The sequence below is a fragment of the Hyla sarda genome, chromosome 1, assembly GCF_029499605.1.
Source record: "Hyla sarda isolate aHylSar1 chromosome 1, aHylSar1.hap1, whole genome shotgun sequence".
Lineage (NCBI taxonomy): Eukaryota > Metazoa > Chordata > Amphibia > Anura > Hylidae > Hyla > Hyla sarda.
This window is the reverse complement of record NC_079189.1, coordinates 601,817,441-601,840,261: the sequence shown is the minus strand read 5'-3', so window position 1 is coordinate 601,840,261 and position 22,821 is coordinate 601,817,441. Positions and strand designations below refer to the sequence as shown.

General features: G+C 46.2%; 1 protein-coding gene and 1 long non-coding RNA gene across 2 annotated transcripts in view; both read left to right on the top strand.

Moving 5' to 3' along the window:
- Positions 1–5,948, top strand: part of LOC130297370 (uncharacterized) — a 59,123-nt gene extending 53,175 nt beyond the window's left edge. The window contains exon 4 of the long non-coding RNA XR_008849498.1: positions 5,817–5,948. This is a non-coding gene — a long non-coding RNA (uncharacterized LOC130297370). The remainder of the gene's footprint in view (positions 1–5,816) is intronic.
- A 570-nt stretch (positions 5,949–6,518) lies between these two features.
- LOC130297048 (zinc finger protein OZF-like) lies at positions 6,519–22,561 on the top strand. The gene is made up of 5 exons (XM_056549241.1): positions 6,519–6,634; positions 10,128–10,254; positions 10,338–10,399; positions 10,910–11,216; positions 21,487–22,561. Exons 1-5 carry the CDS (start codon positions 6,575–6,577, stop codon positions 22,452–22,454), a joined length of 1,524 nt encoding a protein of 507 aa, XP_056405216.1. The 5' UTR covers positions 6,519–6,574; the 3' UTR covers positions 22,455–22,561.
- The last annotated feature ends 260 nt before the right edge of the window (positions 22,562–22,821 follow it).

The following is a 22,821-nucleotide window of genomic DNA, read 5'->3' as shown; positions in this document are numbered from 1 at the left end:
CTTACCACCCTGGCTCCTGGCTGTAGATCTAAAGACATAATCACTAGAGGCGGGGATACACTGAAGCATGAGCCAGGGTGGTAAGTAATTGTCTGGCCGCAGTATACAGTATATATAAGCAATCTATAGATGGCTGCATATACGTATAGCTCTCTGCAAGACTCGGCAGTTAACTCTTTCCTTGCTGGTCTGGCACATAGCACTCAGCCCAGCAACGGGTTACAGTAAAGCAGTGATGTATACACCTCGCTGGTTCACTGTATATTGTTGTTGGGCAGGAGATATACGATGTATACCTCCTGCCCAGCATAAGCTCACAGCTCAGTCCCAATGGTGGCAGGGACAGTTGCCAAAGCACTGGAACCTGTATGGCGGCTGAGGTAAGTAGTGATGCTAAGTCCTTCCCTGGCTACTTTGGACCCCTAAGTCTTCCTCTAGCCCCTCAGCCATCAGTCCCCCCCTCTCCACTCAGACCACTTCTCCTTTATACTCCTCTGCCCCCCCCCCCCCCCCCACTGCACCAACACTTTTCTGCCCCAACCCCTTGTTCATGCTTCTCTCCTCCCCCCCCCCCCACCTCATCTAAGTAATGTGTGATACTGCCTGCAGCCTATTATGTGTGATGTTGTAGAACAGTGTTGAAATCCTTCGGGGGATCACACTCCGTGGGTCCATCTTGAGTGTGGTCTTGCAGGGACAGATTTTCCTAAATTGCTTTTATAGTTGTTCAAATGGAACCTAGACTTATCAGCCAAGATGTCCCCTTCACTATTGCAGGCCTGAAATGTTGGTCCTCCCTTCATTCTTGGAAGGATAATTCACAGAATTCATTCCTATAGCAAACTCCATTATAGAATGTGTCAGCAGATAAGAACCATTTAGCCCATCTAGTCTGACCAATAAATATCATGAACAGTCTCTAGCCCTATCTTATATGAAGGATAGCCTTATACCTATCTCTATCTTGTATGAAGCTCTATGGTGTACAGATACAGCTCAGCTACATGTACATTACACATGTACAGCTCTACTGTGTACACATACAGCTCAGCTACATGCACATTACACATATACAGCTCTACTGTGTACACATACAGCTCAGCTACATGCACATTACACATATACAGCTCTACTGTGTACACATACAGCTCAGCTACATGTACATTACACATACAGCTCTACTGTGTACACATACAGCTCAGCTACATGCACATTACACATATACAGCTCTACTGTGTACACATACAGCTCAGCTACATGCACATTACACATATACAGCTCTACTGTGTACACATACAGCTCAGCTACATGCACATTACACATATACAGCTCTACTGTGTACACATACAGCTCAGCTACATGCACATTACACATATACAGCTCTACTGTGTACACATACAGCTCAGCTACATGCACATTACACATATACAGCTCTACTGTGTACACATACAGCTCAGCTACATGTACATTACACATACAGCTCTACTGTGTACACATACAGCTCAGCTACATGCACATTACACATATACAGCTCTACTGTGTACACATACAGCTCAGCTACATGCACATTACACATATACAGCTCTACTGTGTACACATACAGCTCAGCTACATGCACATTACACATACAGCTCTACTGTGTACACATACAGCTCAGCTACATGCACATTACACATATACAGCTCTACTGTGTACACATACAGCTCAGCTACATGCACATTACACATATACAGCTCTACTGTGTACACATACAGCTCAGCTACATGCACATTACACATATACAGCACTACTGTGTACACATACAGCTCAGCTACATGCACATTACACACAGCTCTACTGTGTACACATACAGCTCAGCTACATGTACATTACACATATACAGCTCTACTGTGTACACATACAGCTCAGCTACATGCACATTACACATATACAGCTCTACTGTGTACACATACAGCTCAGCTACATGCACATTACACACAGCTCTGCTGTGTACACATACAGCTCAGCTACATGCACATTACACATATACAGCTCTACTGTGTACACATACAGCTCAGCTACATGTACATTACACATATACAGCTCTACTGTGTACACATACAGCTCAGCTACATGTACATTACACATACAGCTCTACTGTGTACACATACAGCTCAGCTACATGCACATTACACATATACAGCTCTACTGTGTACACATACAGCTCAGCTACATGCACATTACACATATACAGCTCTACTGTGTACACATACAGCTCAGCTACATGCACATTACACATATACAGCTCTACTGTGTACACATACAGCTCAGCTACATGCACATTACACATATACAGCTCTACTGTGTACACATACAGCTCAGCTACATGTACATTACACACATACAGCTCAGCTACATGCACATTACACATATACAGCTCTACTGTGTACACATACAGCTCAGCTACATGCACATTACACATATACAGCTCTACTGTGTACACATACAGCTCAGCTACATGTACATTACACATACAGCTCTACTGTGTACACATACAGCTCAGCTACATGCACATTACACATATACAGCTCTACTGTGTACACATACAGCTCAGCTACATGCACATTACACATATACAGCTCTACTGTGTACACATACAGCTCAGCTACATGCACATTACATATACAGCTCTACTGTGTACACATACAGCTCAGCTACATGCACATTACACATATACAGCTCTACTGTGTACACATACAGCTCAGCTACATGCACATTACACATATACAGCTCTACTGTGTACACATGCAGCTCAGCTACATGCACATTACACATATACAGCTCTACTGTGTACACATACAGCTCAGCTACATGCACATTACACATATACAGCTCTACTGTGTACACATACAGCTCAGCTACATGCACATTACACATATACAGCTCTACTGTGTACACATACAGCTCAGCTACATGCACATTACACATATACAGCTCTACTGTGTACACATACAGCTCAGCTACATGCACATTACACATATACAGCTCTACTGTGTACACATACAGCTCACCTACATGCACATTACACATATACAGCTCAGCTACATGTACATTACACATATACAGCTCTACTGTGTACACATACAGCTCAGCTACATGTACATTACACATATACAGCTCTACTGTGTACACATACAGCTCAGCTACATGCACATTACACATATACAGCTCAGCTACATGTACATTACACATATACAGCTCTACTGTGTACACATACAGCTCAGATACATGCACATTACACATATACAGCACTACTGTGTACACATACAGCTCAGCTACATGTACATTACACATATACAGCACTACTGTGTACATACAGCTCAGCTACATGTACATTACACATATACAGCTCTACTGTGTACACATACAGCTCAGCTACATGCACATTACACATATACAGCACTACTGTGTACACATACAGCTCAGCTACATGCACATTACACATATACAGCACTACTGTGTACACATACAGCTCAGCTACATGCACATTACACATATACAGCACTACTGTGTACACATACAGCTCACCTACATGCACATTACACATATACAGCTCAGCTACATGTACATTACACATATACAGCTCTACTGTGTACACATACAGCTCAGCTACATGTACATTACACATATACAGCTCTACTGTGTACACATACAGCTCAGCTACATGCACATTACACATATACAGCTCTACTGTGTACACATACAGCTCAGCTACATGTACATTACACATATACAGCTCTACTGTGTACACATACAGCTCAGCTACATGCACATTACACATATACAGCACTACTGTGTACACATACAGCTCAGCTACATGCACATTACACATATACAGCTCTACTGTGTACACATACAGCTCAGCTACATGCACATTATACATATACAGCTCTACTGTGTACACATACAGCTCAGCTACATGTACATTACACACATGCAGCTCTACTGTGTACACATACAGCTCAGCTACATGCACATTACACATATACAGCTCTGTGTACACAAACAGCTCAGCTACATGCACATTACACATATACAGCTCTACTGTGTACACATACAGCTCAGCTACATGTACATTACACATATACAGCTCTACTGTGTACACATACAGCTCAGCTACATGCACATTACACATATACAGCTCTACTGTGTACACATACAGCTCAGCTACATGCACATTACACATATACAGCTCTACTGTGTACACATACAGCTCAGCTCCATGTACATTACACATATACAGCTCTACTGTGTACACATACAGCTCAGCTACATGCACATTACACATATACAGCTCTACTGTGTACACATACAGCTCAGCTACATGTACATTACACATATACAGCACTACTGTGTACACATACAGCTCAGCTACATGTACATTACACATATACAGCTCTACTGTGTACACATACAGCTCAGCTACATGCACATTATACATATACAGCTCTACTGTGTACACATACAGCTCAGCTACATGTACATTACACACATGCAGCTCTACTGTGTACACATACAGCTCAGCTACATGCACATTACACATATACAGCTCTGTGTACACAAACAGCTCAGCTACATGCACATTACACATACAGCTCTACTGTGTACACATACAGCTCAGCTACATGTACATTACACATATACAGCTCTACTGTGTACACATACAGCTCAGCTACATGCACATTACACATATACAGCTCTACTGTGTACACATACAGCTCAGCTACATGTACATTACACATATACAGCTCTACTGTGTACACATACAGCTCAGCTCCATGTACATTACACATATACAGCTCTACTGTGTACACATACAGCTCAGCTACATGCACATTACACATATACAGCTCTACTGTGTACACATACAGCTCAGCTACATGTACATTACACATATACAGCACTACTGTGTACACATACAGCTCAGCTACATGTACATTACACATATACAGCTCTACTGTGTACACATACAGCTCAGCTACATGCACATTACACATATACAGCTCTACTGTGTACACATACAGCTCAGCTACATACACATATACAGCTCTACTGTGTACACATACAGCTCAGCTACATGCACATTACACATATACAGCTCTACTGTGTACACATACAGCTCAGCTACATGTACATTACACATATACAGCTCTACTGTGTACACATACAGCTCAGCTACATGCACATTACACATATACAGCTCAGCTACATGCACATTACACATATACAGCTCTACTGTGTACACATATACAGCTCAGCTACATGTACATTACACATATACAGCTCTACTGTGTACACATACAGCTCAGCTACATGCACATTACACACAGCTCTGCTGCAGACATATATAACACACACATACACAGCTCTGCACCACGCACATCACACACACACAGCTCTGCTGCATACACATAACTTCAGCTCATCCAGCAGCGATCACAACCAGCACAGCAGAGTCCTGCATACACTGAGCAGATGAGCCGAGAGCAGCAGCCCCTGATCATGTGACTCCTCCTCCTCCATGTGACTGATCACATGACTGTGACATCATGGCAGGTGGTGTAAGCACAGGGTAAGTACACGGCTCTGTACAGTCTGCAGGTGGAGGTATGTGTGTGGTCATCAGGAGGGGTGGGGCAGGGGACAGCACCATTAACCCCTTCAGGACCTGCTCTTTTTTTCTCCATTGACCATCACATGACCCAGAACTCTTTCATGTCTTTTAATTCTTTCTGGGACTTGTTGTACTTTTTATCGTCTCCTCTTCTTCCCTTCAGGTTTCTCCAACCCAGGATCCTCTGCTGATATCTTCTATATAAGAGAAGTTTCCTGATCAACCATGGAGAGAGACAGGAACAAAATGGCGGACAGGATCATAAACCTCACCCTACAGATACTCTTCCGGCTTACTGGAAAGGTGAGGGATTCTGGGAGTGATGTCACATGACCTCATTCTTATCTATGTAATAACAGATGGATATGACTGGAGAGGTGAGGGATTCTGGGAGTGATGTCACATGACCTCATTCTTATCTATGTAATAACAGATGGATATGACTGGAGAGGTGAGGGATTCTGGGAGTGATGTCACATGACCTCATTCTTATCTATGTAATAACAGATGGATATGACTGGAGAGGTGAGGGATTCTGGGAGTGATGTCACATGACCTCATTCTTATCTATGTAATAACAGATGGATATGACTGGAGAGGTGAGGGATTCTGGGAGTGATGTCACATGACCTCATTCTTATCTATGTAATAATAGATGGATATGACTGGAGAGGTGAGGGATTCTGGGAGTGATGTCACATGACCTCATTCTTATCTATGTAATAACAGATGGATGTGACTGGAGAGGTGAGGGATTCTGGGAATGTATGTAGTGATATTAATGTGTCTCTCCATACACAGGATTACACAGTAGTGAAGAACTCCTCTAGTGGGCGCTGTCGGGCCCCTGTGTGTGAAGGATGGGGAAGAACCCTGAGCCCAATCCCAGGGCCCCCACCTCACCCCCTGATACATGAGGAAATGGATGAACAGAAGATCCTAGAACTCATCAACAAGATGATAGAGCTGCTGACTGGAGAGGTGACCCTGCTGGGAATGCTGGGACATTATACAGTAATGGAGGGGTCTGGTGATGACTGGAGAGGTGACACTGCTGGGAATGCTGGGACATTATACAGTAATGGAGGGGTCTGGTGATGACTGGAGAGGTGACACTGCTGGGAATGCTGGGACATTATACAGTAATGGAGGGGTCTGGTGATGACTGGAGAGGTGACACTGCTGGGATATTATACAGTAATGGAGGAGTCTGGTGATGACTGGAGAGGTGACACTGCTGGGAATGCTGGGACATTATACAGTAATGGAGGGGTCTGGTGATGACTGGAGAGGTGACACTGCTGGGAATGCTGGGACATTATACAGTAATGGAGGGGTCTGGTGATGACTGGAGAGGTGACACTGCTGGGAATGCTGGGACATTATACAGTAATGGAGGGGTCTGGTGATGACTGGAGAGGTGACACTGCTGGGACATTATACAGTAATGGAGGGTCTGGTGATGACTGGAGAGGTGACACTGCTGGGAATGCTGGGACATTATACAGTAATGGAGGGGTCTGGTGATGACTGGAGAGGTGACACTGCTGGGAATGCTGGGACATTATACAGTAATGGAGGGGTCTGGTGATGACTGGAGAGGTGACACTGCTGGGACATTATACAGTAATGGAGGGGTCTGGTGATGACTGGAGAGGTGACACTGCTGGGAATGCTGGGACATTATACAGTAATGGAGGGGGTCTGGTGATGACTGGAGAGGTGACACTGCTGGGAATGCTGGGACATTATACAGTAATGGAGGGGTCTGGTGATGACTGGAGAGGTGACACTGCTGGGACATTATACAGTAATGGAGGGGTCTGGTGATGACTGGAGAGGTGACACTGCTGGGAATGCTGGGACATTATACAGTAATGGAGGGGTCTGGTGATGACTGGAGAGGTGACACTGCTGGGAATGCTGGGACATTATACAGTAATGGAGGGGTCTGGTGATGACTGGAGAGGTGACACTGCTGGAATGCTGGGACATTATACAGTAATGGAGGGGTCTAGTGATGACTGGAGAGGTGACACTGCTGGGACATTATACAGTAATGGAGGGGTCTGGTGATGACTGGAGAGGTGACACTGCTGGGAATGCTGGGACATTATACAGTAATGGAGGGGTCTGGTGATGACTGGAGAGGTGACACTGCTGGGAATGCTGGGACATTATACAGTAATGGAGGGGTCTGGTGATGACTGGAGAGGTGACACTGCTGGGACATTATACAGTAATGGAGGGTCTGGTGATGACTGGAGAGGTGACACTGCTGGGAATGCTGGGACATTATACAGTAATGGAGGGGTCTGGTGATGACTGGAGAGGTGACACTGCTGGGAATGCTGGGACATTATACAGTAATGGAGGGGTCTGGTGATGACTGGAGAGGTGACACTGCTGGGACATTATACAGTAATGGAGGGTCTGGTGATGACTGGAGAGGTGACACTGCTGGGAATGCTGGGACATTATACAGTAATGGAGGGGTCTGTTGATGACTGGAGAGGTGACACTGCTGGGACATTATACAGTAATGGAGGGGTCTGATGATGACTGGAGAGGTGACACTGCTGGGAATGCTGGGACATTATACAGTAATGGAGGGGTCTGGTGATGACTGGAGAGGTGACACTGCTGGGACATTATACAGTAATGGAGGGGTCTGGTGATGACTGGAGAGGTGACACTGCTGGGAATGCTGGGACATTATACAGTAATGGAGGGGTCTGGTGATGACTGGAGAGGTGACACTGCTGGGAATGCTAGGACATTATACAGTAATGGAGGGGTCTGGTGATGACTGGAGAGGTGACACTGCTGGGACATTATACAGTAATGGAGGGGTCTGGTGATGACTGGAGAGGTGACACTGCTGGGACATTATACAGTAATGGAGGGGTCTGGTGATGACTGGAGAGGTGACACTGCTGGGAATGCTGGGACATTATACAGTAATGGAGGGGTCTGGTGATGACTGGAGAGGTGCCACTGCTGGGAATGCTGGGACATTATACAGTAATGGAGGGGTCTGGTGATGACTGGAGAGGTGACACTGCTGGGAATGCTGGGACATTATACAGTAATGGAGGGGTCTGGTGATGACCTGGAGAGGTGACACTGCTGGGAATGCTGGGACATTATACAGTAATGGAGGGGTCTGGTGATGACTGGAGAGGTGACACTGCTGGGAATGCTGGGACATTATACAGTAATGGAGGGGTCTGGTGATGACTGGAGAGGTGACACTGCTGGGAATGCTGGGACATTATACAGTAATGGAGGGGTCTGGTGATGACTGGAGAGGTGACACTGCTGGGACATTATACAGTAATGGAGGGGTCTGGTGATGACTGGAGAGGTGACACTGCTGGGAATGCTGGGACATTATACAGTAATGGAGGGGTCTGGTGATGACTGGAGAGGTGACACTGCTGGGAATGCTGGGACATTATACAGTAATGGAGGGGTCTGGTGATGACTGGAGAGGTGACACTGCTGGGAATGCTGGGACATTATACAGTAATGGAGGGGTCTGGTGATGACTGGAGAGGTGACACTGCTGGGAATGCTGGGACATTATACAGTAATGGAGGGGTCTGGTGATGACTGGAGAGGTGACACTGCTGGGACATTATACAGTAATGGAGGAGTCTGGTGATGACTGGAGAGGTGACACTGCTGGGAATGCTGGGACATTATACAGTAATGGAGGGGTCTGGTGATGACTGGAGAGGTGACCCTGCTGGGAATGCTGGGACATTATACAGTAATGGAGGGGTTTGGTGATGACTGGAGAGGTGACACTGCTGGGACATTATACAGTAATGGAGGGGTCTGGTGATGACTGGAGAGGTGACACTGCTGGGACATTATACAGTAATGGAGGGGTCTGGTGATGACTGGAGAGGTGACACTGCTGGGAATGCTGGGACATTATACAGTAATGGAGGGGTCTGGTGATGACTGGAGAGGTGACACTGCTGGGACATTATACAGTAATGGAGGGGTCTGGTGATGACTGGAGAGGTGACACTGCTGGGACATTATACAGTAATGGAGGGGTCTGGTGATGACTGGAGAGGTGACACTGCTGGGAATGCTGGGACATAATACAGTAATGGAGGGGTCTGGTGATGACTGGAGAGGTGACACTGCTGGGAATGCTGGGACATTATACAGTAATGGAGGGGTCTGGTGATGACTGGAGAGGTGACACTGCTGGGAATGCTGGGACATAATACAGTAATGGAGGGGTCTGGTGATGACTGGAGAGGTGACACTGCTGGGACATTATACAGTAATGGAGGGGTCTGGTGATGACTGGAGAGGTGACACTGCTGGGACATTATACAGTAATGGAGGGGTCTGGTGATGACTGGAGAGGTGACACTGCTGGGAATGCTGGGACATTATACAATAACACCACTGGAGGGGTCGGGGTGATGACTGTATCATTATGTGTCAGGTTCCTATAAGGTGTCAGGACGTGGCGGTGTATTTCTCCATGGAGGAGTGGGAGTATGTAGAAGGACACAAGGATCAGTACAAGGATCAGGTGATGATGGAGGATCAGCAGCCCCTCACATCAGCAGGTAATAGACATGACTATATACACACGTCCTCTCATTATTTGTATGTAAAGAATGAATTCAGTCTCTGTATGTGTTCCCTACAGTCAGATCCAGTAAGAGAACAGCAGCAGAGAGGTGTCCCCGTCCTCTTCTTCCACAGGATCAGGTAGATGGAGATATTCCCTATGATCTGTAGAAGGGCTGTGAAGCTCTTGTGTTCAGTCTTGTTTTATCCTACAGTATTATATGCTTTATACTTGTGGAATGAGAAAGGTGGAGATGACAGGATAAAGCCGACCATAGACATTACATGTTGTCTGGATCTTCTCACAGTTTTCTGGCTATGGAGACTGCTGGTTGGAATAAGGAACCAACAGGTTGGATTTATACCCATCTGATCCTTTATTTCCCCGAGACAAACCCCAGAGGTGTCTGGCAGGAGCTGATCTCCTCCACTGACACAACCTGAAGCCTGTCTAGCCATGGGGGATATACATGTGTATGAGGGTCCTGAGGTTATTGATCCATCATCTAATATCTATGTCCATCTTTCTTCCAGGAGACCTGCAACTATGTGGTTCAGATAACTCCGCCTGTCATTTTTAATCCATGTAAAACATTGCATATTACCTACCCCTCCTACTGTCTGATGACTTTTACAATATTTCTTTCACAGCTTATTAATCTGGAAGAAGATCTGATCCATATTTATGCTACAGAAATAATAGTAAAAGAAGAAGAGACAGATGTGAGCAGTGATGAGCAGTATAAGGAGGACATTCCTACTGGAAAAGATCTGATCTACATTCATGCTCCAGACATAATAGTAAAGGAAGAAGTGTGGACAGATGTGAGCGGTGTTGAGCAGTATAAGGAGGACATTCCTACAGGGAAAGATCTGATCTATATTAATGCAGACATAAAGGAAGAAGAAGAGACAGATGTGAGTGGTCATGAGCAGTATAAGGAGGACATTCCTACAGGTAATTGCCCAGTTGAGTAGTACCCACTAAATACAGATAATTTTTTTTTACCTCTTATTGTCCTCCAAAAATGTCTCCTCTACTCAATAATTGTACAACACAAAGCGAAACACAGCCGCACATCCACCATTTGTATTTTGATCTACTTGCTTCTCAGCATAATTTCAAAAACTAACAGCAGTGGGGCTGCCTGGCCACTGGGTCGCTCTTCCTGTGGGCTTGGTGTCTCGGGAGGCAGTGGTCGCTGCCCAACGCTACGCCAGTGTCCGGTTAGGGACCCACTCTGACTAGGTGGCCTTGACGTGGCGAGTGGGCTTGTACTTTTTGATCAAAATGTATAATAACAACCTGTTAGTTTTTGAAATTATGCTGAGAAGCAAGTAGATCAAAATACAAATGGTGGATGTGCGGCTATGTTTCTCTTTGTGTTGTACTCTAAAATTGTACTGACAAAAACTATAGATGACAGCACAAAAATGAGCCCTCGTACAGTCCTATAAAATTAGGACCATTTATTGTCTGAATTGGGAAATTTCAAGCAATAGAAATAAAAAACAAACAAAAGCTAGGGTATGTACATCGGGACTCGCTGTAATCCTGCTAACTGATTAATTAATTCCACTTATACTGTAAAGTGCCATGTGTGAAAACGACAACCCACACATATTTGTAGCGTACTCTGTGGTATAATACCATACATAATTACATAATAGAAAATAAACATGGGTATTGTTGTAATCATCCTGACCCAGAGAATACATACATAACATGTCAGTTGTAGTGTAAGGGTACTGTTTAAAATGAAAAAACCCCAAAAGTTGCAAAATTGGCAGCACGCAGCACTTTATTCCCAGGCTCAGTGTGCCGCATATGGTCTGAGCACTGACAGGCTGACCCTTCACCCCGTTAACCTCTGCAGCAAAGCTGGGATCACTGATACCTCTATTTCCCATAGAAAATCTCTGGATATGACGCTGAGCATGTGCACTCAACTTCTTTGGTTTACCATTACGAGGCTTGTTCTGACTGTAACTTGTCCTGTATATCCGCTGTATGGTCTTGCCCACTGTGCTGCAGCTCAGTTTCAGGGTCTTGACAATCTTCTTACAGCTTAGGCCATCTTTATGTAGAGCAACAATAGTTTTTTCAGATGCCCAAAGAATTATTTGCCATAAGGTGCCATGTTGAACATCCAGGTACCAGTATTAGAAAGTATATAGCTATAAAGGCAAGACTGTGGTGTTCCGTCATCTGGGGGACCTTCCCAAATTCCTTGCATCTCTGGAGTTACCTGACCTCACTAGTCAGCTGATGACAGGCAGCCTGTCTGCTTCAATGGGTGGAGCGATCGCTTGGTGGGAGAGAGATCAATCTGCAACTAATGCAACAGCTGTAGGCACCCTGATTGGAAAACACAGGTCTTTTGAATGGATGCAGCTCATTTATGTTTCAATGGGTGGGGTGGCTGATGTGTGGGAGGGAGGAAAATAGAATTATGGGATTTGTAGGCAAAGAAGAAAACTCAAACAGGAAATACCAGTTCACAAAAAGCTAGCCACAGTGTTATGGTAATCTCACAACATAGCCGTTTATCCCCAAGACAAGTGCAGATCCTTCCTAATCATGTCCATTACTGTCTGCCAGGTACGTACTAAAATCACCTTATGGTGGAGAACCCCTTTAACGTCTCTATGTCATCTGAGCTCTTTAGTTGGATCTCCTCCCAATTTCCCTTTTGTACCCAATATCACTCCCTACGTTATCTCGGGGTCCACCTATTAGTGGATCTTAATGGTCTCTTTGATGCAAACTACCTCCCTTTACTGAGGATCATTGAGCGGGATTTACTGTCTTGGAAAACTCTTCCCCTCTCTTAGTTTGGCGGGATGGCAGCGGTCAAGATGGATATTCTCCCTAGGATTCTGTATTTGATGGAAACCCTCCCAGTTCGTATCCCGGTCTCCTTCCTTACTTTAGTTATACGTTTTATTTGGTCCAATACTGGTCCTCATCTCCGCCATTAAGTATTGGTTCGGAGGAAAGAGAAGGGGGGGAGATGGTTTGCCTGATTTTCATATGTATTACTGGTCTACCGTTTTCTCTCGTATCCTTGACTTCTGCCATCATGCTGAGTCCAAGCAGTGGCTTAGTCTAGAGGTGGAGCTCTCCCCAGCCCATCCTGCTGCTCTCCCCTGGTTACCGCCTGCCTCCCGACCGTCTAGCCTAGATCTTCCTTATATCTCCTGGGTGTTACTTTTAGTTTGGGACTCATTTTTGGGCTCTACTGCTATGTCCTCCTACCCTGGTCCTCTTATCCCTCTTTTTAGTAACCCGGCCCTACCCTTTGAAATGTAACTCTGCACCCTTGTAGGCCACATGTCACTCTTGCGGCTCCGGCTTTGAGATGTTAAGTCTGCCACATCCCTACTACCCTTGACCTCCTTCCCTAGTGTGCCCCCCTGGGGTTGGTTCACAAATGAAAAACGTAAGTATTTTTGCTCCCCGATAATCCCCAAGAGACATCTACATAGGCCGCTTACACCCTTTGAGCACTTTTATGTCATTTCTCCCCCCCCCCCTCTCATATGATTTCTATGATTTAAGAGTGTTGCAAAGCTCTCTGGAAGACCCGGTGAAACCTCCTTACATAGTTAAATGGGAGTCTGAATTGGGTTGTAAACTCACCACCGAGGAGGTTTCTCGTATTTTTTTACTAACCCATAAGCCTTCTTTTTGCTCTAGCATACAGTAATGTAGTTTTAAGATTCTATCAATGTGGTATCATTGTCCGGTTCGTATAAGCGAGATGTTCCCGACAGCCTCGGACACATGCTGGCGTTGTGGTAATGCAGTGGGCACATACTTGCATACTTGGTGGGACTGTCCAGTTCTCTCATCCTTTTGGGATTCACCCTTTTGGGATTCTGTGTTTGACCTATACAACAGGGTCTCCTCGGACTCTATCCTGCCATCTCCTAAAATTGCTCTCTTGTCTCTTTTTCTGGGCTCTCTTTCTCGGGCCAAAAGAGGTCTCCTGAGACATTTAATTGGTGCCGCAAGGGCAGTGTTCCCCCGTCACTGGAAATCTCCAGTGACACCATCCAGGGCAGAGTTTGTGGAGACCTTGAATAAAGTATGTAGGATGGAGGAAATGGTAGCTTCTGATGGGGATGTGCTTGAGGCCTTTACAGGTTTGTGGCTATCTTGGGACTCTTTCAGGGAGTGTCAGGAGTTTCTGGCTTGGATAGGTTGATTTGATTAGTGGACATAGCCCTATTCGTAGTAAGCCGTCCCTTCCCCTACTCTTTCCTTCCCCTCCCCCGTCATTCTTTTCTCTTCCCCAGTTTTTCTTCGGCTTTCCCCTCTGGCTTTCTCTTTTTCCTCTTTTTCTGTTTTCTTCGGTTTTGTCCTTTCCATATATATATATATATATATATATATATACACTCTATATAATGTGAGGGGTGGACTCACTTATGGGAGATACTGTATATATAATGTGAGGGATGGAGTCACTTATGGGATATACTGTATATATAATGTGAGGGGTGGAATCACTTATGGGATATACTGTATATATAATGTGAGGGGTGGACTCACTTATGGAATATACTGTATATATAATGTGAGGGGTGGACTCACTTATGGGATATACTGTATATATAATGTGAGGGGTGGACTCACTTATGGGAGATACTGTATATATAATGTGAGGGGTGGACTCAATTATGGTAGATACTGTATATATAATGTGAGGGGTGGACTCACTTATGGGATATACTGTATATATAATGTGAGGGGTGGAGTCACTTATGGGAGATACTGTATATATAATGTGAGGGGTGGAGTCACTTATGGGATATACTGTATATATAATGTGAGGGGTGGACTCACTTATGGGATATACTGTATATATAATGTGAGGGGTGGAGTCACTTATGGGAGATACTGTATATATAATGTGAGGGGTGGACTCACTTATGGGAGATACTATATATATGTGAGGGGTGGACTCACTTATGGGAGATACTATATATAATGTGAGGGGTGGACTCACTTATGGGAGATATAGTATATATAATGTGAGGGGTGGAGTCACTTATGGGAGATACTGTATATATAATGTGAGGGGTGGGGTCACTTATGGGAGATACTGTATATATAATGTGATGGGTGGAGTCACTTATGGGAGATACTGTATATAATGTGAGGGGTGGACTCACTTATGGGAGATACTGTATATATAATGTGAGGGGTGGACTCACTTATTGGGGAAACTGTACAATAGATCTATACATGTGTGAAGATAGAAGATACAGTAGATCTTGTCTCCTGTAGTAAGATGGTAAAGGCAGTGTGCAGTAGTGTGCAGTAGAGTGCAATAGTGTGCAGTAGAGTGCAGTAGTGTGCAGTAGAGTGCAGTTGTCACGCCGAGCGCTCCGGGTCCCGCTGCTTCCCCGGAGCGCTCGCGGCGTGCTTCTGTATGCAGCGCTCTGGTCAGCACCGCTGACCGCGAGCGCTGCTTCCATGTTCTCGGAGGGGACGCGATCCGAGGTGCGGGACGTGCCCACTCTCGGATCGCGTCCTGTGTCTCTGACCCACCACGTCCTCCTTCACTGCCCTCCCGGTGCGCGCGGCCCCGCTCTCTAGGGTGCGCGCTCGCCGACTCTATGAAATTTAAAGGGCCAGTTCACCACTAATTGGTGCCTGGCCCAATCAGTTCAAAACATATAAAAACCCACTTCCCCTTCCTGTCCTTGCCGGATCATGTTGCCTTGTGCCCTGAGAAAGCGTTTAGTGTGTCCCCAGCCTGTGTACCTTGACCTTCTGCTGTTGCCCCTGACTACGAACCTCGCTGCCTGCCCTGACCTTCTGCTACGTCTGACCTCGCCTCTGTATAGTCCTTGTGTACCGCGCCAGTCTCAGCTGCCAGAAAGGTCGAGTCGCTACTGGGGAACACGACCTGGTAGTTACTGCCGCAGCAAGTCCATCCTGCTTTGCAGCAGGCTCTGGTGAACACCACTGACTGCTTAGAACCGATTCCCCAGTACGGCCCGCTTCATCGCCTCTCTGGTACAGGGGATCCACCTCCAGTGTCTTCAACAGCCGCTAGTCCGGACCCTGACAGTAGATCCGGCCATGGATCCCGCTGAGGTACCGCTGCCAAGCCTCGCTGATCTCACCCCCGTGGTTGCCCAGCAGTCCCAGCAAATTGCTCAACAAGGACAACAGCTGTTGCAGTTGACCGCCATGATTCAACAGCTCCTGCCTCCACAGCCTCAACCGCCAGCTCCAGCATCTCCTCCTCTCCGAGCTGCTGCTTCTTCTGCTAGAGTCCGCCTGTCTCTCCCAGACTCTAAAAATTGCCGGGGATTCCTGTCCCAATGCTCCCTGCACTTAGAGATGTTGTCGGACCAATTCCCCACTGAACGGTCTAAGGTGGCGTTCATGGTCAGTTTACTTTCTGGAAAGGCCTTGGCCTGGGCCACGCCGCTTTGGGACCGCAACGATCCTGCCACTGCCTCAGTCCAGTCCTTTTTTTCTGAAGTCCGCAGTGTCTTTGAGGAACTTGCCCGTGCCTCATCCGCGGAAACTACCTTATTGAACCTTGTCCAAGGAGACTCTACCGTGGGCGAATACGCCATACAATTCCGGACTTTGGCCTCTGAGTTGGCCTGGAACAATGAGGCTCTCTGCGCGACCTTTAAAAAAGGTTTATCCAGCCATATTAAGGATTGTCTGGCCGCACGAGAGATACCCTCCTCCCTGACTGAACTAATCCACCTGGCTACCTACATTGATATGCACTACATTGAGAGACGTCAGGAGCTCCGCCAGGAGAAAGATCTCGTTCGCACCAGGCGATACCCGCGCCTGGCTCCTCTCTTCCAGCATCCTTTGCAGTCTGTTACTGTGCCTCCCGCTGAGGAGGCCATTCAAGTGGACCGGTCTCGCCTGACCCAGCAAGAGAGGACTCGCCGGAGGAACGAGAACTTATGCCTATACTGTGCGAGCTCAGAACATTTCCTAAAGGATTGTCCTCTTCGTCCTCAGCGTCAGGGAAACGCTCGCACCTAGTGATCGTGGGAGAGGCGTCACTGGGTGTAAATTCTTCCTCTCCACGCCTGACTATTCCAGTGCGGATTTCTCCAGCTGATAAAGCCTCCTTCTCTGCGGAGGCATTCTTGGACTCTGGTTCAACAGGAAACTTCATAAAAGCCTCCTTCATCAACTGGTTTAACATCCCTGTTATCCGTCTAGTCAAGCCCTTCTACATTTCCTCAGTTAACGGAGAACACCTGAATTCTACCGTGCGTTACCGCACGGCCCCTGTACGCATGACCGTGGGGGTTCTCCATCAAGAAAGGATTGAGTTCTTTGTCCTGCCTAACTGCACCTCAGACATCCTTCTTGGCTTACCCTGGCTCCAGCGGCATTCTCCTACCCTCGACTGGACCACGGGGGACATAAAATCCTGGGGCTCTTCCTGCCACTCATGCTGCCTTAAGTCGCTTCCCACCAGCCAAGTCTCTATTGCTTCTCCTTTGCTCGGCCTTCCAAAGTCCTATCAAGACTTTTCTGACGTCTTTTGCAAAAAACAGGCAGAGGTCTTACCACCACATAGGCCCTACGACTGCCCTATTGACTTGCTCCCTGGGACCACGCCGCACCGTGCCAGGATTTACCCTCTCTCCGCTCCGGAGACTGAGGCCATGTCGGAATATATTCAGGAGAATCTCAAAAAAGGTTTCATCAGGAAGTCTTCTTCTCCTGCTGGAGCAGGATTCTTCTTTGTTGCCAAGAAGGATGGGTCTCTACGCCCTTGTATTGACTACCGCGGCCTCAATAAGATCACTATAAAGAACCGCTACCCTCTGCCACTCATCTCGGAACTCTTTGACCGGCTGCACGAAGCAAAGATTTTTACCAAGCTTGACCTCAGGGGTGCGTACAATCTCATCAGAATTCGTGAAGGAGATGAGTGGAAAACTGCTTTTAACATTAGAGATGGTCACTTTGAATACCTGGTCATGCCATTCGGTCTTTGCAATGCTCCTGCAGTCTTCCAAGACTTTGTCAATGAGATCTTCCGGGACTTGTTGTATACTTGCGTGGTGGTCTATCTCGATGACATTCTAATCTTCTCCTCCAACCTAGAGGAACACCGCCTCCATGTTCGCCAATGCTCCAGCGCCTCCGAGTTAACCATCTCTACGCCAAAATTGAAAAATGCCTCTTTGAACGTACCTGTCTTCCTTTCCTAGGATATCTGGTCTCAGGACAGGGCCTTCAAATGGACCCCGATAAGCTCTCCGCAGTCTTGGATTGGCCACGTCCCTCTGGACTTCGCTCTATCCAGCGCTTCCTCGGATTCGCTAATTACTACAGTCAGTTTACCCCCACTTCTCCACCATCGTGGCTCCCATTGTGGCTCTGACCAAGAAAGATGCGAATCCGAGATCCTGGCCTCCCCAAGCGGAAGAAGCTTTTACTCGCCTTAAGGCCGCCGTCTTGACTAGGCCTGATCCACTGAAGCCATTCTTCCTCGAGGTGGATGCCTCTTCAGTTGGAGCCGGAGCGGTTCTTCTTCAGAAAAATGCTAAAGGAAAAAACGTCACTTGCGATTTTTTCTCTAAAACATTTTCTCCTCCTGAAAAAAATTACGCTATTGGTGACCGAGAATTGCTGGCCATTAAAAAGGCACTCGAGGAGTGGAGGCATCTCCTGGAAGGGTCTCTCCACCCGATCACCATCTACACTGACCACAAAAATCTGTCATACCTACAGTCCGCTCAGCGCTTAAATCCTCGCCAGGCCAGGTGGTCATTGTTCTTCGCGCGCTTTAGTTTCCAGATACATTTTCGTCCTGCAGACAAGAATGTCAGGGCGGATGCCCTTTCTCGTTCCACTGATGCCACGGAGGCAGAAACCTCTCTCTGACACATCGTTCCCCCTGAGTGTCTGATCTCTGCTGCTCCGGCTTCCCTGGCACCAGTTCCTCCAGGAAAAACCTTTGTCCCTCCACGTCTTCGCCTCCGGACTCTCAAATGGGGTCACTCCTCCCACTTGGCGGGTCACGCTGGAATCAAAAAATCCACTCAGTTGATTGCCAGACACTATTGGTAGCCTTCCCTTGAAAAAGATGTAACTGACTTCGTACGCTCCTGTACTGTCTGCGCACGTGATAAAATTTCTCGCCAAAGGCCCGCGGGTCTTCTTCTTCCTCTGCCAGTACCCGAACAGCCTTGGTCACACATAGCGATGGACTTCGTCACTGACCTTCCTGTATCCCATGGCAACACTGTCATTTGGGTGGTCGTTGATCGATTCTCCAAAATGGCCCATTTCGTTCCACTCCCTGGCCTCCCTTCTGCGCCACAATTGGCGAAGCATTTCTTTTTGCACATTTTTCGTCTCCACGGACTGCCTACGCATATCGTCTCCGATAGAGGCGTTCAATTTGTCTCGAAATTCTGGAGAGCACTCTGCACCCAATTAAAGATTAAATTGAATTTTTCCTCCGCCTACCACCCGCAATCTAATGGACAAGTGGAGAGAATAAACCAAATCCTTGGTGACTACCTGCGACATTTTGTCTCCTCCCGCCAAGATGATTGGGTTGACCTGTTACCCTGGGCCGAATTCTCGTACAATTTCAAAGACTCTGAGTCATCCGCCAAGTCTCCATTCTTTGTGGTGTACGGCCGTCACCCACTCCCCCCCCCCCCCCCTCCCTATCCCTACTTCATCTGGAGTCCCTGCCGTAGATGATTTGACCCGGGACTTTTCCTTTATTTGGAAGGAGACTCAAAAGTCGCTCTTGCTGGCCTCCTCTCGTATGAAGAAACATGCGGACAAGAAGAGAAGAATTCCTCCTGTCTTTGCCCCTGGTGACAAAGTGTGGCTTTCTGCCAAATATATTTGGTTCCGTGTCCCTAGCTACAAGCTGGGTCCACGTTACCTCGGGCCATTTAGGGTCAAAAGTCAAATCAACCCTGTCTCTTACAAGCTTCATCTTCCTCCTTCTCTTCGTATTCCTAACTCCTTTCATGTTTCCCTTCTCAAGCCTCTCATTCTTAACCGCTTTTCTCCCAAGGTCACCGTTCCTGCTCCTGTCTCGGGCTCCTCTGACGTCTTCTCGGTTAAAGAAATTCTCGCTTCAAAGATTGTCAGAGGTAAAAAAAAATGTCTTGTTGATTGGGAGAATTGTGGCCCCGAAGAGAGGTCTTGGGAGCCAGAGGACAATATTCTAGACAAAGAACTCATCTACAGATTCCTTGGTTCCAAGAAGAGGGGGAGACCCAAGGGGGGGGGGGGGGTAGTCACGCCGAGCGCTCCGGGTCCCGCTGCTTCCCCGGAGCGCTCGCGGCGTGCTTCTGTATGCAGCGCTCCGGTCTGACCGCGAGCGCTGCTTCCATTTTCTCGGAGGGGACGCGATCCGAGGTGCGGGACGTGCCCACTCTCGGATCGCGTCCCGTGTCTCTCACCCACCACGTCCTCCTTCACTGCCTTCCCGGTGCGCGCGGCCCCGCTCTCTAGGGCGCGCGCACGCCGGCTCTATGAAATTTAAAGGGCCAGTGCACCACTAATTGGTGCCTGGCCCAATCAGTTCAAAACATATAAAAACCCACTTCCCCTTCCTGTCCTTGCCGGATCTTGTTGCCTTGTGCCCTGAGAAAGCGTTTAGTGTGTCCCAAGCCTGTGTACCTTGACCTTCTGCTGTTGCCCCTGACTACGAACCTCGCTGCCTGCCATGACCTTCTGCTACGTCTGACCTCGCCTCTGTCTAGTCCTTGTGTACCGCGCCAGTCTCAGCTGCCAGAGAGGTCGAGTCGCTACTGGGGAACACGACCTGGTAGTTACTGCCGCAGCAAGTCCATCCTGCTTTGCGGCAGGCTCTGGTGAACACCAGTAACTGCTTAGAACCGATTCCCCAGTACGGCCCGTGTCATCGCCTCTCTGGTACAGTGTCTTCACCAGCCGCTAGTCCGGACCCTGACAGCAGTAGAGTGCAGTAGAGTGAAGCGCACAGTGTAAGATAACAAGAGTACAATGACAGGTAAGGTGTTTGGAAACAACATGGATGTATAAACAACAGAAGAAAGATGACAGATTCTTAGAGGAATTACTAATAATGAGACAGAAAAGAGAGGATTTCTTGCTGTGTTTGAAATGTGCTGGGCTTTGTAGTGTCATCAGTGTTGTTGAGAAATAATTCAGCACTAACTATACATATATGCAAAATAACATAAATCTGTTTTATCCTCAGCAGATGACTGTACCAGGAGATCAGAGGAGAATCTTATATCTTCATATTATAAAGAAGATGATGATATCACACAAGATACATATGAAGAACATTCCATTATCCCAGATACACCCTCAGCCCTTCACAGACAAGATCTGTCATCTCATCCTATTATACCCGTCCTGTCTACTGATCCATCACAGACTCACAAAGAAAATAATTCATTTCCGTGTTTAGAATGTGGGAGAAGTTATCCTATGAAATTTCAGCTTGTTGAACATCAGCGAATTCATGCAGGGAAGAGGCGATTTTCATGTCATGAATGTGGGAAATGTTTTACCCGGAAGGCAGCTTATTTTGACCATCAGAGAACTCACACAGGAGAGAAACCATTTTCATGCTCAGAATGTGGAAAATGTTTTAGTCAGAAAGTAAATCTTAATCGCCATCATATAGTTCACACAGGGCAAAAGCCATTTTCATGTTCAGAATGTGGGAAATGTTATACCATGAAATCAAAGCTGGTTGCACATTTGAGAATTCACACAGGAGGAAATATCTTTTTATGTAAAAAGTGTGGGAAATTTTTTACTACGAAAGCAAACCTTGTTGAACATCAAAAAATTCACCCAGGTAAAAAGCCATTTTCATGTCAAGAATGTGGGAAATGTTTTACTGTGAAAACAAACTTTGTTGAACATCAAAGAACTCACACAGGGGAGAAGAACTTTTCATGCCAGGAATGTGGGAAATGTTTTACTACGAAATCAAGTCTTTCTAAACATAAAAAAATTCACATAGTAGAGAAGCCGTTTTCATGTTCTCAATGTGGCAAATGTTTTACTCACAAATCCGATTTTGTTAAACATCAGAGAACTCACACAGGGGAAAGGCCATTTTCATGCCATGAATGTGGGAAAAGTTTTTCTGTGAAATCACGTCTTGTTTCACATCAAAGAACTCACACAGGGGAGAAGCCATTTTCATGACCAGAATATGGGAAATGTTTTTTACCCACATATCACATCTTCATAAATACTAAAGAACTTGCATAGTGAAGTAGCTATTTTCTTTACTTTTTATTTATGTATTTATTTATTTATTTTTTAAATAAACATTTTTTTAAATTTATTTTAAAATATTACTTTTAGAGTGAGGTCACAAGAGGAAGATAAATTATGATTGAAAAATACAAAAAAAAAGGTAATAAAATCCCGAAAATATGCTGTATAAAGTATATAAATATGTGAAAAATTCTAGATCTATCTCCCCCATAGGCCTAGAATTTTTCACATTTTTATATACTTTATACAACATCTCGGGTTTTGTTACAAAGAATAGGGGATAAATATCTGA

Bases quoted from the DNA above. Each gene is read 5' to 3' on its own strand.
- LOC130297048 (XM_056549241.1), top strand. From the start codon at position 6,575: ATGGATGAACAGAAGATCCTAGAACTCATCAACAAGATGATAGAGCTG. The intron at 6,635-10,127 runs GTGACCCTGCTG...ATTATGTGTCAG, and splicing joins TAGAGCTGCTGACTGGAGAG to GTTCCTATAAGGTGTCAGGA. The intron at 11,217-21,486 runs GTAATTGCCCAG...TTTTATCCTCAG, and splicing joins TAAGGAGGACATTCCTACAG to CAGATGACTGTACCAGGAGA.